Source organism: Syngnathoides biaculeatus, chromosome 10, assembly GCF_019802595.1.
Source record: "Syngnathoides biaculeatus isolate LvHL_M chromosome 10, ASM1980259v1, whole genome shotgun sequence".
Lineage (NCBI taxonomy): Eukaryota > Metazoa > Chordata > Actinopteri > Syngnathiformes > Syngnathidae > Syngnathoides > Syngnathoides biaculeatus.
In genome coordinates, this window is record NC_084649.1 from 31,190,833 (window position 1) to 31,209,220 (window position 18,388).

At 41.7% G+C, this 18,388-nt stretch overlaps 2 protein-coding genes across 6 annotated transcripts in view; one reads left to right on the plus strand and one right to left on the minus strand.

The window, feature by feature from the left end:
• Positions 1-14,302, plus strand: part of atxn7l2a (ataxin 7-like 2a) — a 74,975-nt gene extending 60,673 nt beyond the window's left edge. For 2 of the 3 annotated variants that reach the window (XR_009796887.1, XR_009796888.1), the window contains exons 9-11: positions 3,179-4,121; positions 13,152-13,286; positions 14,148-14,285. Coding sequence is in view for 1 of the 3 variants with exons in the window: in XM_061833174.1 (XP_061689158.1) it covers positions 3,179-4,121; positions 14,148-14,165 (961 nt within the window). In the remaining 2 variants the exon portion in view is untranslated. Of the gene's footprint in view, positions 1-3,178; positions 4,122-13,151; positions 13,287-14,147 lie in introns of all 3 variants that reach the window. The other variant, XM_061833174.1, reaches the window with a different exon arrangement.
• Positions 1-18,388, minus strand: part of zbtb40 (zinc finger and BTB domain containing 40) — a 60,018-nt gene that overhangs the window by 3,238 nt on the left and 38,392 nt on the right. Inside the window, exon 13 of one of the 3 annotated variants that reach the window (XM_061833165.1) lies at positions 14,304-16,364. The exons of 1 other annotated variant lie outside the window; for it this stretch is intronic. In XM_061833165.1, coding sequence (XP_061689149.1) covers positions 16,312-16,364 — 53 coding nt within the window. In that variant the 3' untranslated portion in view covers positions 14,304-16,311. Of the gene's footprint in view, positions 1-14,303; positions 18,383-18,388 lie in introns of those variants that run through there. One more of the 3 variants, XM_061833167.1, reaches the window with a different exon arrangement.

The following is an 18,388-nucleotide window of genomic DNA, read 5'->3' on the forward strand; positions in this document are numbered from 1 at the left end:
AGGCAATTTTTGCCCACTTCTCTTATTGTGGAGTCACAAACACTGAACTTAACTGAGGGAAGTGAGCCCTCTAGTTCTTTGGAACTTGTCCTGTGGTCTTTTGTGACATTGTGTTCAATCTGGATTTAAAAACATTCACACTTGGGGCTGATTGTCACCGCTGTTAGCAACTTATTTCATTTGTGAGCAGTATAACAACTAAATGCTGCTTAACAATGTTTGGTTTGGACTACTATTCTGTCTGTTTATCTCAGAGCCCTACTGGGTTTGTATTCCACATTTTTTTATGTATTCAGGACCTAAAGCAATTTGTGGTGCATCGACCAGGAGAGCAACTTTAAAATCTATTCTAAAGATGATTGGAAGCCAGTGTAAAGACTTGAGATTTGGAGTTATATGCTCTGACCTCTTTGTTCTGGTCAGAACCTCAGCTGCTACATTCTGAATAAGCTGCAGCTCTTTAATGTTCTTTTTATGGAGTCCCGTCAGAAGACCATTATAATAGTCTAGTCTAGTTGAGATTAAAGAATGGATGAGCTTTTCCTTGTCTGCTTAACGTATGCAAACCTTCACTCTAGATATGTTCTTCAGATTTTTAAAGGCAGTTTTTGTAATTCATTTGATATGACTGTCAAAAGTATCAGGAAAACCAAGATTTCTTTTTTTAAATTTATTTATTTATTTTATTTTTTTTTTTTTTTAAGATAGTGAGTCCAGCCAATTACTAACAGCAATCCTCTTTTCTTTATTCCCAAATCAATTATCTCCGTTTTGTTCTGGTTTAGTTGAAAATTGTTTGGGCTCATCCAGTTATCTGCTTTAGAGAGTGACACAACACCTCAATTGAGCTGTCTGCATCTGGAGACTGCTAAATATAACGATGTGTCATCTGCATAGCGATGATGGTCAAATGAAAGTTCTGAAAATTTTGACCCAAGGGTAGCATGTCCAGGCTCAACAGGGGGGTTTTTGTGTACTTCAGTTTGTCAGGCAGGTCCTCTTTAAGTGATTTCTTTCGTGAGAACAAGTGTGGCAGTGTCAGCGCTGGGTGTGGCCAAAGAAACTGAGCTCAGTTATTATAAACCTGTTTGTTTTAACATGACGGGCAATCAGTTTTGCACACAGGGCCATGTAGCTTGGGATTTTTTTCTCTTTTTAAAAACTTAAATTTAAAAACTGACTGTCGTTGGCTAATATTTAGATTTGGTGATGGGAAGCATTTAAAGGTCTACTGATATGTAAAGCATGATTTTTTAGTACGTTTTTGATTTAAAAAAAAAAAAAAAAAAAAAGGCGCAGCCAGAATGGACCCATCTGTTTTTTCACCACGCATTATGATCTCGTATATGGATTTTTTTTATCTACCGCCATGAAAATCCTCTCGATCCATTTATTTTGGAGAAGAGCCAGGAAGTGTTTTTTTTTTTTTTTTTTTTAAACATACGCCCACACTGGTGGGTTCATTTCTGTATACCAGTTTTACCACCGGGAAAGTAGCCGTTTGTTCCTGCGTGTTAGCCAAAATGCCATCTCGTTGTATTTCTGGATTTTGCTCGAACACTCGGGAGGATGGATTCACTCTTCACACTTTTCCAAAAGACCCGGTTCGTGAAAAATTGATTGCACAGGTGCAAAGGACGAGAGCTTTTGGGGTTCTAAATGACAGGTAGGTGTGTTTAGAGCTATTAAAAAGCATAATATTTGGGTGGGGGGAGACAACGTAATCCTTCATTCAGAACGTAACAAAAGATACGCGTCATAATAACTTAAAGTACGTAGGTCAGGGGTGCTAAATGTCTGTGCGCGGGCCGGCGTTCATCGTTGCTGCGGAGGTAGATCAGGAAGGGAGGCGAAAAGAGCCCCCCCCGGTCACCGGTGTCTGGGCATCCCTGAAGTAGTTACTTCGCCCGCCATAGGATCCTCCTGAGTATCCTACATACTGTCGGGGAGTCTGTTGTTAGTCAGAAGTGATCTGCATATCATCTAAATATGGCTCGAAACGATTGGGTAATATTGTACTTGTCACGTCAATCGATTGTGAGATGTTCTCTTCTTCGAAAAGAGCATCCATGTCAGAAGGGGCGTCGGAAAAATCTGAAAATCTGTTATTCTCCCATAGCAGGTGGCACAGTGTCTTCTCAAAGGCGACTTTCTCAGTGATCTGTAAATGACGTTGCAGGCAATATAGCTGCCACTGGGATGTTGAGTGAGACTTCCGCAACTTTGCACATGAATGACACGCTCTCCGCTCATTTGCTCATTTTTTATTCGTATGGACATTGAAGTGAATAATATTATGTATTATGTAGTTTTCATAACTATTTTAAAATGTATATAGGGATTTGAGTAGACCTTTAAGTGTAACATGCAAAAAATAAATCATGAAGGGCAAACACTTTCACATAACTGTAATCGGCCCCAGAGACCGTGTTTATTGGGACATTTACCTTACAGTAATGTTGGAGTCCAAAATACTGGGTGGACCACATTTGTAAATAGAGGCAGAATAAATTCTAAACAAATTATTGGTGCAGAGATGTAAAAAGTTACCTACAGATGCACATGCATCCTGCCTGTGTTTTTGTGGTTTGATACAATTTGGTTAATCGTCCATCCATCCATCTTCTTAACTGCTTATCATCACTAGGATCGCGGGAGTGCTGGAGCCTATCCCAGCTATCAAAAGGCACATAGTGGGGTACAACCTGAACTGGTTGCCAGCCAATCACAGGGCACATACAAACAACCATTCACACTCACATTAACACCTACAGGCAATTTAGAACCTACCATCATGTTTTTGGGACGGGGGAGGAAATCTGAGTGCCTGGAGAAACCCACGCACGCGCTGGGAGAACATGCAAACTCCACACAGGCGTGGGTGGCATTTGAACCACATTCCTCAGAACTGAGGCAGACGCTATAATCAGTCACCAACCGTGCTGCCTGGTTAATCTTCCCATCCCTATTTTCCTGGATTGATTCTATTGATTTGAGACCTCGTCTCCGTATGTTTTTTGAACGAGTTAAACTGTCATGTTGTGAACTTCATTTGAAAGTCTTGCAAAGCTAAATTTTGGATTGAAAAATTAAACAGAGGAGTCTAGTATATAAATTTGTGAAGTTGTACGTGTTCACTGAGAAATTGATTAAAATCATGTTATATTCTTTAATTCAGGAAAATACCTCAAGCCACCAATCACCAGTGTCTAACCTCCACCAAGATTGTCACCTCGTCGTCTCCCACCTCAATAATCAGCGCATCCTCCACCTCATTACATTCTAAAATCCACTCAGCTTGTCAATTGAAGACCTCCCACAAAAACATGTCATCATCGTCATCTTGCAGTCGTGGGCCCGGGAGACATTTGACAGATGTCCTATCAGAGTATTATGGAAGCAGCGGTGGTGGTGTGGGAGGTTGTCACCTACTCACTTCAGGTAATCCTGAGGGTGTGCACCATGAAAGTCCAGGACAGCCTAAGAACCCAGTTGGGCGTCCCAGCAAGCAGATGCAGAAGCTGCGAGAAAATGCCGTTGCTGCTGTCACCCTCCGCAAACGAAAAACCCCATCTCAGGAAGGGAAGTATTCAGGTCCCAACAGGAACTGTGTTACCCAACACGACCAGTGCCGGCCACTCTCCATAGCCTCTTCCCCCTCACCCTCTTCGTCTTCTTCTAAAGCACCCATTCTACCACCTCGTCCCCACGAGAAGATCAATGGTATGCTCTCACTTGGCAGCAAACCCCACCCCCAGCCCTGTCCTAGAGAGTCACACGCCACAGCTGCAAAAACAGTCTGGACTTACAGACGGACTCATCCTCTTTTGAGTCATTCATTATCCCCAGAGCCCTCTTCTATTAACAATTCCCACTCTTGGAATGCTATTGGGGACTCAGGACTGCTTGGCCAGGGCGGCGGGCGAACGTTTGAGCACCCTGGTTTGATTAAAAAGTGCAAGGGAGGTGGCCTTGAGGAACACACCCCTTCAGCTCACCGCCTGCCCTCTTCATCCTCTGCCCCTCCTGCTTCCTCTTCTCCTATCTCTACCTTCTACCCATGGAAGGACAGTAATAGTGGAGCCCTGGCTGTGGGGATGGAGAAAACGCTGGGCACACAGGTGAGTTTTGACTAAGAGGAAACAAGGAACTGATCTGGAAATACCAAAATAAGGTGAAATGTTTGGTAACTTTTGAGCTGGCTGTGATATGAGTTTTTGCTTTCACAAATTTGCAAAAATTCCAACAATTTTATTTTTTTCAGTCAATATGTTGTGCTGTGTGTACATTAAGGAAAAAATGGAAGCTGATTTTAGAAAATGGCTACCATATAAAAGTGCAAAATTTAAAGGGGTCTTAATACTTTCCGTACTCACTGTATATATTGTTACTACAATATATGGCCACAACCATACCTTTAAAGTTGAACAATTTTGTTTTGTTTCTAAAAATGTATTTCAAGGTACAGTGAAGAAAATAAGTATTTGAACACCCTGCTATCTTCCAAGTTATCCCACTTAGAAATCATGGAGGGGTCTGAAATTTTCATCGCAGATGCATATCCACTTTGAGAAAGATAATATAAAAAGAAAAATGCAGAAATCACAATGTATGATTTTTTTTTTTTTTATGATTTATTTGTGTGATACATCTGCAAGTAAGTATTTGAACACTTGAGAAAGCCAATGTAAATATTTTGGTACAGTACCCTTTGTTTGCAATTACAAAGGTCAAATGTTTCCTCTAACCAAAAAGTTTCAATTCGGTCTCATCTGACCACAAAACTTTCTCCCACACTCCTCTGTATCATCCCAATGGTCATTGGCACACTTAAGACGGGCCTTGACATTGTTTGTGTAAGCAGGGGAACCTTCTGTGTATGCATCATTTCAAACGTCTTCGTGTATTACCAACAGTCACCTTGGAAACTGTGGTCCCACCTCTTTTCAGGTCATTGACCAAGTCCTGTCATGTAGTCCTGAGGTGATTCCTCCTTTCTAAGAATCATTGAGACCCCACGAGCTGATATCTTGCATGGGTCTCCACTCCGATTGAGACTGACCGTCATGTTTAGCTTGTTCCATTTTCTAATGATTGCTCCACCAGTGGACCTTTTTTCACCAAGCTGCTCGGCAATTTCTCCGCAGCCCTTTCCAGCCGTGTGGAGTTGTACAATTTTGTCTCTGGTGTCTTTGGACAGCTTTTTGGTCTTGGCCTGTAACATTATAGGTTTGAGTCTGAGTGATTGTATGGGGTGGACAGGTGTCTTTATGATGCTAACGGCCTCACACAGGTGCATCTGATTCAGGATAATACATAGAGTGGAGGTGGACTTTTAAAGGCGGACTAACAGGTCTTTGAGGGTCAGAATTCTATAACTTGGAAACTAGAGGGGTGTTCAAATACTTATTTTCTTCACTGTAAGTTTCTGAAAACGGGCAAAGAGTGAGAACACTTTCACTAAATTGATGAGATGTACAAGTGGGGCAATTAATTATTTTGCCGCCAATTGTGTAAGTTCTCCCAGTTAAAAAGCTGAGAGAAGCATGTCATTTTCATCATAGGTATACCTCACATAAAAGTCACATGATTTTCCATTTTTTCATTATGGTGTAAAATAAGTATTTGGTCACCTACAAATAAGACTTCTGGCTCTCACAGAACTTGTAACTTTTTCTTTCAGAGGCTCCTCTGTCCTCTACTCGTTAAATGAATTGATGGCACCTGATTGAATTTATCAGTATAAAAAACACCTATCCGCAGCATCACAGTCAGGCTCCCTAGTCCACTTTGGCCAAGACCAAAGAGCTATCAAAGGACATCAGAAACAAATGTGTATTGTATAATTGTAACATCATCTGGATTAAAAAAGAAATCTGTGATGAAAATCCAGGATGAATATTCCCGGCCCCTCTCATTTTAAGTGGGAAAAGTGGGAGAACTTCCACAATCAATGGCTGAGGTAGTAGTGTGTGGGTAATGGTAAACTCTTATTCACCATCTCAGTTGGCTGGATGTTTTCCAGTCGGGGCTAGAAACTGATGAAGGCAGGCTGGAGCATATACTTTCTGCCATGAAGTCATCCTCCACGATGTAACTAATCCATCCATTTATTCACCCATCCATTATCTGTTCTCCTTATCCTCACTAGGTTCACGTGCAAGCCTATCCCAGCTATCTTTTGGGCGAGAAGCCGTGTATGTCCTTAACTGGTTGCCAGCCAATCGCAGTATATACTGTAACTGAGTGCAGTCTTGGGTTATTCGCTGGAATGATGAGATGAATTTCGTGGTAATAGTCGTGCCTATTTTTTGCACAATTATATCTATCGTGTGGGTCGCCATCAAGTTATGCCTACCACCCGAAAGTGCAGTAATACTTTGTAGCGTCACCTTGTGCTACAATTACGTCTGCAAGTTGCTGGGGTATGTCACTATCAGTTTTGCACACCGAGAAACTGAAATTCTTGCCCATTCTTGCAAAACAGCTTGAGCTCAGTGAGATTGGATGGAGAGTGTTGGTGAACAGCAGTCTTCAGCTCTCCCCAGAGATTCTCAATTGGATTCAAGTCTGGAGTTTGACTTGGCCATTCTAAGTTTATTTGTGAACCATTCCATTGGAGATTTGGCTTTATGTTTGGGATCATTGTCCTATTGGAAGATAGTCTCAGGTCTTTTGCAGACTCCAACAGGTTTTCTTCCAGAATGGCTCCTGTATTTGGCTCCATTTATCTTCCCATCAATTTTAACCATCTTCCCTGTCCCTGCTGAAGAAAAGCAGGCCAAAACCATGAGGTTTTGCCAAAACCATCAACACGTTTGACACTGGGGATGGTGTGTTCAGGGTGATGAGCTTTGTTCCTTTTATGCTAAACATATTGTATTGTGGCCAAAAAGTTCGATTTTGGTTTCATCTGACCAAAGCACCTTCTTCCACATGTTTAGTGTATATCTTTGTTTGAAGCCTGAAATGTGGCGAAAGGTGGAAAGGTCAAGGGGGGCGAATACTTTCACAAGGCAATGTACATATTAACTGGCGTTAGTTAGCTCATTGACCGCCGGCTTTATGAGTTCCGTCGAATACGACACAAACTTGCTCCATGCGTCATACATAGATGAGGAGAGACTTAGAGCCAAAGTTAACTGTTGATTACATTGTCTATTATTACATTGACTAGCGTTAAACTCCAGAAGGTTACTGCCTCACGCAGAATTGTCTGTGGGTCTCCCCACAAAACCATCACCACAGCGGCACATTCAACTAGCTTGGAGGATAAGAGTGAATGTTTTGGCTTGAGTTGTCTCTTGCACCTTCAGTGGACACAGTCCTGCAGCTCCAGGGCGCCTTATTTTTCATGATTCCAGTCTTGTTTAACATATATGGTATATATTTTTAATCATTTAAATTTACCTGGCTTTTTAAAGGGCCACTGTAAGGAAAAGCATGATCTTTAGTATGTTTTTAATATAAAAAAAATAAAATAAATAAATACAAAGTCACCCGGAATCGGCCCATCTAATTTTTTCACCACACAACACATGATTTTGACGCATATGCCTTTTTGTAACTCCAGCGATTAAAATCCTCTTGAGGGATTTGTTTTGGAGAAGGGACGTTATCAGCAGGAGCCCACTCAGGCGGCCTCGTGTGTTTATACCAGTTTTACCTTCGGTAAAGTAGCTCTTTGTTCCTTTGTGTTAGCCAAAATGCTGGCTTGTTGAATTGCTGGATATTGTTCGAACATTCGGGAGGATGATTTACTCTTCATATCTTTCCAAAAGACCCGATTCGTCGTGAAAAATTGATTGCACAGATGCAAAGAACGAGAGCGTTGAGGGTTCTAAATGACAGGTACAGTGAAGAAAATAAGTATTTGAACACCCTGCTATATTGCAAGTTCTCCCACTTAGAAATCATGGAGGGGTCTGAAATTTTCATCGTAGGTACATGTCCACTGTGAGAGATAATCTAAAAAGAAAAATCAAGAAATCACAATGTATGATTTTTTTTTTTTTTTTAAACAATTTATTTGTGTGATACAGCTGCAACTAAGTATTTGGACACTTGAAAAAAACAATGTTAATATTTGATACAGTAGCCTTTGTTTGCAATTACAGAGGTCAAACATTTCCTGTACTTGTTCACCAGGTTTACACACACTGCAGGCGGGATTTTGGCCCACTCCTCCCCACAGATCTTCTCCAGATCAGACAGATTTTTTTGGCTGTCGCTGAGAAACACAAAGTTTCAGCTCCCTCCAAAGATTTTCTATTGGGTTTAGGTCTGGAGACCTGCTAGGCCACGCCAGAACCTTGATATGCTTCTTACGGAGCCACTCCTTGGTTTTCCTGGCTGTGTGGTTCGGGTCATTGTCATGTTGCAAGACCCAGCCAGGACCCATCTTCAACGCTCTGACTGAGGGAAAGAGGTTGTTCCCCAAAATCCCACAATACATGACCACGGTCATCCTCTCCTTAATACAGTGCAGTCGTCCTGTCCCATGTGCAGAAAAACAGCCCCAAAGTTTGATGCTACCAACCCCATGCTTCACAATAGGGATGGTGTTCTTGGGATGGAACTCATCATTCGTCTTCCTCCGAACACGGTGAGTAGAATAATGACCAAAAAGTTCAATTCTGGTCTCATCTGACCACAAAACTTTCTACTATTACTCCTCTGTATCATTTTGTCCCTTGTCAATTTTGTCTCTGGTCTCTTTGGACAACTCTTTGGTCTTGGACATGTTACAAGTTTGAGTCTTACTGATTGATATGGGGTGGACAAAATCATACGTTGTGATTTCTGGATTTTTCTTTGGATTTTCTCTCTCACAGTGGACATGCACCTATGATGAAAATTTCAGAACCCTCCATGATTTGTAAGTGTGAGAACTTGCAATATAGTAGGGTGTTCAAATACTTTTCTTCAATGTAGGTGTGTATAGAGCTACTAAAAAAATAGTTGGTGAGAGGGGACGTATCCTCTCAGAATGTAACAAAAGATCCATGTACGTAAGTCAGGGGTGCTAAATGTGTCGATGTGCACGTCAACGCTGTGTCCTCCGATCACGGCTTTGGCCAGGGTGGCTCATCGCGACGGCTAGCCGGGCCCCTTTACGCTGTTGTCGTCGCTCGCTGCTGACTACGCTACATACTGTCATACATACTGTCGGGGAGTCTATTGTTAGTCAAGTGATCAGCATATCATCTAAATATGCCTCGAAATGATAGGGTAATCTTGCCTCAGTCACTTCACTCGATTGTGAGGTGTTGTCTTCGAAAAGAGCTTCCGTGTCAGAAGGGGCGTCGGAAAAATCTGAAAATCTCTGTTATTCCTTTACTAATGGCAGGTGCCACTATGTGTTTTCAGTGGGGAATGTCCCAGTGTGATGGCGTTTGGAGGCAATGTGGCTCCCACTTCGATGTCGCATGAGACTTCCACAACTTTGCGCATGGATGACACACTCTCCGCTCATATTTTTATGTATTAACATTAAAGTGGATGTAATTAATAATGTAATTTTCATTGCATTATCTGTTTTAGAAGGGTGAGTTATAGGTACTGTATGTCCGTGGCCCGTTAAAAACACTTCTCTGTGGTATATCAACTTTACATTTTTTGCTTTCTTTAAGAAGAGAGGATTCCGTACCGTGTAGGATGACCAGTGGTGGTTTGGAAGATTAAGAAAACAAAGGTAAAGCACAGAACCATGTGGTGGAAGCTGAGAAAGGAAGAATGTTGTGCGGCCTTTTGGAAAGTTGTGAGACAGGCTCTCGATTGACAGGAGGAGCTCCCTGAAGACTGGACTACTACAGCCAAGGTGATCAGAGAGACAGGCAGGAGAGTACTTGGTGTGTCTTCTGGTAGGAAAGGGGAGAAGGAGACGTGGTGGTGGAACCCCAAAATACAGGCACTCATATAAGGAAAGAGATTAACGAAGAAAAAGTGGGACACTGAGATGACGGAGAGGAAAAAAGGAATACATAGAGATGCGACGTAGGGCAAAGGTAGAGGTGGCGAAGGCTAAACGAGGCATATGACGATATGTACACCAGGTTGGACACAAAAGGAGAAAATGATCTCTACAGGTCGGCCAGAGAGAGGGATAGAAATGGGAAGGATGTGCAGCAGGTAAGGGTGATTAAGGATAGAGATTGGAATGTGGTGACTGGTGCCAGTAGTGTGCGAAATAGATGGAAAGAATACTTTTAGAAGTTGATGAATGAAGAAAATGAGAGAAAAGGAAGAGTGGAAGAGGCAAGTGTGAAGTACCAGGACGTGGCAATGATCAGTCAGGGGGAAGTTAGAAAGGCACTGCAAAGGATGAAAAATAGAAAGGCAGTTGGTCCTGATGACATACCTGTGTAGGTATGGAATGAATTCAGAGAGGTTAATGTGGAGTTTTTGACCAACTTATTCAATAGAATACTAGGGGGTGAGAAGATGCCAGAAGAATGCAGGAAAAGTGTGCTTGTTCCAATTTTTAAGAACAAAGGCGATGTTCAGAGCCGTGGGAACTATAGAGGAATAAAGTTGATGAGCCAGACAATGAAGTTATGGGAAAGTGTTGTGGAGGCTAGACTCAGGACAGAAGTAAGTATCTGAAAGCAACAGTATGGTTTCATGCCTAGAAAGAGTACCACACATTATTTGCCTTGAGGATGCTAGTGGAAAAGTACAGAGAAGGTCAGAAGGAGCTACATTGTGTCTTTGTGGATCTAGAAAAAGCCCATGACAGAGTACCAAGAGAGGAACTGTAGTACTGAATGGCGTAAGTCTGGTGTCGCGGAGAAATATGTTAGAATAGTACAGGACATGTATAAGGGCAGCAGAACTGTGGTAAGGTCTGCTGTAGGTGTTAGAATAGTACAGGACATGTATAAGGGCAGCAGAACTGTGGTAAGGTCTGCTGTAGGTGTGACAGAATAATTCAAGGTGGCGGTGGGACTGCATCAGGGATCAGCTCTGAGCCCCTTCCTGTTTGCTGTGGTAATGGATAGGCTGATAGATGAGGTTAGACTGGAATCCCCTTCGACCATGATTTTTGCAGATGATATTGTGATATGCAGTGAAAGCAAGGATCAGGTGGAGGAACAATTCAGAAGGTGGAGGCATGCACTAGAAAGGAGAGGAATGAAGATTAGCTCAAGTAAAAAAGAATGTACGTGCGTGAATGAGACCGTTGGAGGGGGAAAAGTGAGGCTCCAGGGAAAAGAGATTGCGAGGGTGGATGACTTCAAATACTTGGTGTCAACAATCCAGAGCAATGGTGAGTGTGATAAGGAAGTGAAGGAACGGGTCCAAGCAGGTTGGAACAGCTGCCGGAAGGTGTCTGGTGTGTTATGTGACAGAAGAGTCTCTGCTAGGATGAAGGGCAAAGTTTACAAAACAGTGGTTAGGCCGGCCATGATGTACGGATTAGAGACGGTGGCACTGAAGAAACAACATGAAGCAGAACTGGAGGTGGTATAAATGAAGATGTTGAGGTTCTCGCTCGGAGTGACCAGGTTGGATAGGATTAGAAATGAACTCATTAGAGGGACAGCCAAAGTTGGATGTTTTGCTGACAAGGTTCAAGAGAGCAGACTTCGGTGGTTTGGACATGTTCAGAGGCGAGAGAGTGAGTATATTGGTGGTAGGGTGCTGAGGATGGAGCTGCCAGGCAAAAGAGCGAGAGGAAGACCGCAGAGAAGGTTCACCGATGTGAGGGAAGACATGAGCGCACTTGGGCTTAGAGTGGAGGATGCAGGAGACAGGCTAAGATGGAAAAAGATGACACGCTGTGGCGACCCCTGATTGGAAATGCCAAAAGAAAATGAAGCAATAATACAGCTTTATTACCAACAATGGGTTGTTTTCACGTGACATCACCCGTTGGGCTGCCTCGGACGATGGCCATTTTCGATCGCTGAGCTGGATGGAACTCATCATTCTTTTTCCTCCAAACACAGTTAGTGGAATTATGACCTAAAAGTTCAATTTTGGTCTCATTTGACCACAAAACTTTTATCCCATGACTCCTCTGTATCATCCAAATGGTTATTGGCAAACTTAAGACGGGCCTTGACGTGCTGGTTTAAGCAGGGAAACCTTCTGTGGCATGCATGATTTCAAACTATTGACGTCCTTGTGTATTACCAACAGTCACCTTGGAAATGGTGGTCCCAGCTCTTTTCAGGTCATTGACCAAGTCCTGTTGTGTAGTCCTGGGCTGATTCCTCACCTCACACAGGTGCATCTGATTCAGGATAATACATGGAGTGGAGGTGGACTTTTAAAGCCGGACTAACAGGTCTTCGAGGGTCAGAATTCTAACTGATAGACAGGTCTACAAATACTTATTTGCACCTGTATCCCACAAATAACGAATTTAAAAAAAATCATACAGTGTGATTTCTGGATTTTTCTTTTTAGATTATCTCTCTCTCACAGTGGACATGCACCTATGATGGAAATTTCAGACCCCTCCATGATTTCTAAGTGGGAGAACATGCAATATAGCAGGGTGTTCAAAGAAATCATTTTCTTCAATGTATGTGTATATATTTCTGCATATGTATCTTTGTAGTTATATATTATTTAAGTATTAGCAGATGACTGGGGGAATCAGATGTAGATTATACACCTTGGACCAAAGTTGCATGATATTTTGTTTGAGGATCATACTATACTGATCTTGTACTTGAGCATCATACTGTATTATACAGTATGTGTGTGCAGTAGTCACACCCTGGGCCTGCTGCGATTTTGGTGTTCCATAATATACAGTAATATTATACATACAGCTGTAATATTAAAAGTGATCAGCAGAGGTGCCTATTTGGACATGCTCATACATTCCATTCCATTTTCCAAGCCACTTAACCACACAAGGGTTGTGGGAGTGGTGGAGCCTATCCCAGCTAACTTCTGGTGAAAGGCAGACTAACCCTAACCCTATGCTGGTTGCCAGTGCTTCTCAATTGTTTTCTGTTACAATCCTCCCAGGTTGAAGAAAAAAGTTCAGAATGTTGGTGTACCCGCAGCCCCTGCGAGTACACCTCCATAGGATAATTTAATAGCATCCTTATAAACATTGAAGAAAGTACAAAAGAAAGATCAACTTACAATAAATAAAGAAATGTATTAATGTTGTTAATTATGTTCTTCAGGCTCTCACACGCCCCCCCCGGCATCGCATCGCAACGCAACCCCCCAGGGGGTCATGCCCCGCTATTTGAGAAGCACTGCGCGAATAGACCGTACACCGGCTGCATTTCCTGTTTCACTCTTCAGAATGAAACTAGGTAGGCATTTGGCAGCTACGTGAGTGTGCGATGTGCATTCAGGGACTCTGCATAACTTGGAGTGAATGTTCTTTTGTCATACAGTTACATAATTGTGAAACTTTATACAATTATATCACAATGCCTTAGGTAAAATACTGTCCGAACAGACTGAATTGTTTTGTATTATGAATTATAAATTTTGACATTGTTTGCCGGACTTGTGAAGAGTGCATTCAATCCTTTCCCCATTGTTCCTGTCATGCTGTGAGAATTCCTCATTTAAACAAAAAAATAATAACAAGCAACATTTTTTCTTCATAATTGTCTGTGAAAGGCTGCAGCTGGGGGTTGGGAGGGAGTGGACTTGTTCATTTTTGCACCGGTGAAATTTAGTAAAGAAATTGGAATTATGAGCTTTGAACAGAACTAGTTAATTTTTGGAATGTGGAATAATGTCCAGCCCTGCCTGGGACTGGTAATAATATATAATAATTGCAGTACTTACAAACAATTCACACATGAACAATTTGAATCATATTTTTTGTATGCATGACCAAGCCGTAGTAATCGGAAGGAAAAACCACAGAAGTATGGGAGAACATTAATGCCACACGGGGGTACAATCAAACTCGAGGCTTCTCGATGGTGAAGCAGACATGCTAACCAGTGCCTCCTAAAACATCCTAAACTTCACGGCTCCTCACAACTATGTATTAATTTTAGTTTATGGGTGAAGATTATTTTCACGTTACGTATTAAAGAAATTGACCCAAAAGTTACATACACAACTTTAGTGGACTAGAAAGACATTGATTATATAAACCCTGGAGCACTTTAACAGCTGTTAATATGTAATGTGTATATTTTTTTGTTCCACAGCCAAAACTGCACCATTAACTGTGCCTGCTTTTACAAGCTACGTGAGGGAGCCAGCTCGACCCATTCCAAGACTGTAGTAACAGGATTGTGGAAGCAAGTGCACACTTTGTTCAACATGCCAGCAAATGATTTATGGATGCTTTGACGGGAATCGGCTGAGCCTGAGTGTGTACGAGCTATCATCTGAATGAAAGACGGTGAAAGGGTCACACATTTTGAATGAATGGATATGAACTTAAAATACCTCAAGATGATCCTGCTATGCTGCTAAACTAAATGTTTATTTAAAAAAAAAAAAAACAGGAATTAAACATTTTACAAATCTGCTGACTTTTGTGATTTTTCTAGCAGAAAATAGCTCTTCATCAAATGCTTGTACTAGTTTCACCTGTCCACTATGTAGAACAATAGTTGCGCTTCAGTTTCAGCATTAGGCCATTTATTTCTCATTCCTCATTTAAAGTCAACTCACATTTTCAAAATGTGTGCTTGGGGAATTTGAAAACTTTGCCTGGATGTGTTTTTCAGTGACCTTGATTTCTAACCAGTTTCTGTGGATGGGATGTTACCATTGCACACCCACCAAACACAACTTTGTGACTGGCTGAAGGGTGTCATGACAGTTATATGTTCATGAATGAGAGGGGCAGAGGAGGAAGAGTGACGCTCCAAGGAGAAGAGATAACGAAGGTGAATGACTTCAAATACTTGGGGTCAACAATACAGAGCAATGGAAAGTGTGGTAAGGAAATGAAGAAAGGGGTCCAAGCGGCGTGGAACAGTTGGCGGAAGGTGTCTGGTGTTCTCTCTGAAAGAGGAGTATTCGCCAGGATGAAGGGCAAAGTTTATAAAACAGTGATGAGGCCGGCCATGATGTACAGATTAGAGACAGTGGCTCTGAAGAAACAACGAAGTGAAACTGGAGGTAGCAGAAATAAAGATGCTGAGGTTCTCGCTTGGTTTGAACATGTTGGATAGGATTAGAAATGAGCTCATTTGAGGGACAGCCAAAGTTGGATGTTTTGGAGACAAGGTTAGAGAGAGCAGACTTTGATGGTTTGGACATGTTCAGAGGTGAGAGAGTATGTTGGTAGAAGGGTGCTGAGGATGGAGCTGCCAGGCAAAAGAGAGAGAGGAAGACCAAAGAAAAGGTTGTTTGTTGTGAGGGAGGACCTGAGGACAGTGGGCGTTAGAGAGGATGCATGAGATAGGCTTAAATGGAAAAAGATGACACGCTGTGGTGACCCCTAACAGGACAAGCCAAAAGAAGAAGAAGGATTCAGATTAGCATCTTTCTAGAAATGACTACAGTAATTGCAATTTGTTGGAAGTTCTTTGACAGCATGTGTAGAAAGCATATTTCTTTGGAGTTTTTGGTTAACCACCATAAACAATGCCAAGCTGATGTGTGCTGTTTAATGACTGAATGTCCATGCAATAATAGCCTCCATTTGTGTGATTATGACCCAGCAGGGCTTCATTGGAATTAGTATCATATTTCAGCATTTATAGACATTAATAGTTCTGGCACATTCTGCAAAACATGACCAAGCACTTCCTCTTGGTTTGGGTGAATGGCGAAGGGGACTGTGACAAACGAACAGCAGGAACTTCAAATGTCTGGCGTGGAGGGATAATATCCATAAAGCCTCTCGGACCTCCAGCAGTTGCAGCGCCCCTCCGGTTCGCGCAGCCCATGTCCCAGCTGCAACCTCATTGCAGATGATGCAAGTTGGCTTGCCATTTACAAATGCAGACAGGACAAATCCATACTTTGCTTTGTACTCCCTACGCTAGCTGTCAAGTTTTATTTTCATTTATTGACATTTCGCTAGCCCAAACAAATTATCTAAAAAAACAAACAAAAAAATGTCACATAAGAATTGACAGCATTACTAATGGCTAGCCAAGTCATTACAAAAGGCCTAAATGTCATGTAATTAATTCAGATCAGACAAGTATTATTTAAAATCATTTAACTGTTAAGTCTTCAAAGACGTAAGTGATTAAACAGTCATCTCATTATTGCAAGACCGTCTCGCACCATGGTGAGTAACTGCAGCAGTCACAATGTAATCAAAAGGCTGTAGCAAATTCCATCCATTTTCTGAACCACTTATCCACACAAGGATCATAGGAGTTCTGGAGCCTATTTCAGCTATTTTCAGGCAGGAGGCAGGGTACACCCAGAACTGGTTTCCAGCCAATCCCAGGCAGCTGGAGACAGACAACAGTCACAGTCACAATCACACCAACATGCAATTTAGAGTCTCAAATTGATAAGTGTTTTGTGTTTTTTGTTTTGGATGTGGGAGGAAACTGGACTGCCTGGAAAAATCCCACACAGGCAGGGCTGGGATTTGAACCTCGGTCCTCAGAACTGTGAGGTAAATGCTCTAACCAGCAAGGTTTAGGGTTAGGGTTAGGCACGGTGGAGCAAATGGTTTCACGTATGTGGTTTCAGAGTATGTGCTCTGTGTATGGAGAAAAAGTGGTGAAACTGGACTAAATTCTCTCTTTCAAGCGAAAATGGACTGGTCTGAAAATTGTGTTGCGAAGCCAAATCTGAAAGTTTTCGGAATGAAACCTGTGGACAGAATGGAAGCTAGACTACCTCAAGCAACGCATCCAGCACATTTGAAAGCAGTATTGCACGCAGACGTAAGATAGGAATCTGGATCAGTACTTTGTGGGAGGAGATCGCCAAAGACAGAAAATTAACGAGCTGACACTGGTAAACAAATCAAACCCAGAGCAGGTTAAAATTCCCATTGAGAATATTCTCCTAGCCATCAACAGGAATGCATCTCTGCTGTCAGTTCAACAACATAATCACATGGCAAAGTTTCTGAGTACTATACCAGAAAGTTGACGCACCAGAAGTCACGCCGTTAAATTTTGTAATTCAATTAGTCAGTTCAGGATTAGACTGTGTGGAATGTTAAAATTCCACCTTAGCACACCATCGTAGGTGAAAGTGCAGACAATACAGGGAGCAAAATAACATTCACCATAAAACTCTTTGGAAGCATCATTCAGCTGTCAACATGCACAACAAAAGATATTGTGGAAACTATAATTCAGTTTCCTACCAAGAAAAACAGATGGGGAAATTGTGAATTAAAAAAAAAAATAATTTGGAAGCGGGCTTTCAATTTTCTTTTTTTTGCATAGTTAAAAGTACATTGACATTTTCATTGGAAGTTTGCCAAAGCACATAAAATTGTTTTTCATAAATGTGTTCTGTTGGGAATGTAATGCTGTATTTTATTCTTTTAATAAGCCATTGGTCAAAAATTGCTCGACGGTAACATTGACCTGGAATTTTCAAAAGCAGTCTCAAGTTAGTCACTTTGAAGAATCATACAGAAAAGCAGTTTTTAAAATAAATAATGACGCATCTCCAGACTAATGCTGACATCCTATCAACTGCAGCTGAGACTTCCAGCCTTGGTATTGTTATCTTTGTTGGTGCGACTCTAGCCTTCCCCATGACCAGAGTACAATGAACCTTTCCAGACTTCGAAATAGTTTAATGGTAAGAGCACATTCCATGAACGGAGACACTTAAAAAAGAAATGCTGGTATTTTAAGATTCAAGGACCGTCTAGAGTATGTGCAAATAGAAGAAAAAGTGGTGAAACTGGAGAAAATTTCTTTTTCGAGCGAGAAACGTCTGGTCTGAAAAAATGTGTTGCAAAGCCAAAGTTGAAAGCAAGTTTTCAGAAGGAAGTCTGTGGACAGAATGGAAGCTAGACTACCTCAAGCGTCACAGTTAGCATCAGTCATTTGAAAAGAGTTACAATTGTACGCAGATGTAAGATGGTAATTGGGATCGTTCTTTGTTGGGGAAGCTCGCCAAAGACAGAGAAAACTAACGAGCTGACACTGGTAAACAAATCAAACCCAGAGCAAGTTAAAATTTTCATTGACAATATTTTAGCCATCAACAGGAATGCATTTCTACCGTCCAACAAATTCACAATCACATGGCAAAGTACCCAAGTATACCTAAAAGCTGACAGAGCAAATGCCTTGAATTTTTTATTCAATCAATCAAATAGTGTAGGATGAGATGGTGTGTAATGTTAAAATTCCACCTTGGTACACCCTCATCAAGGATGAAAGCACAGACAATACAGTGCACAATAGGTAATTCTGTATTTGAAATACAGGGAGCAAAATAACATTTACCACGAAACTGTTTGGAAGGATCAATCAGATGTCAGCATGCACTGCAA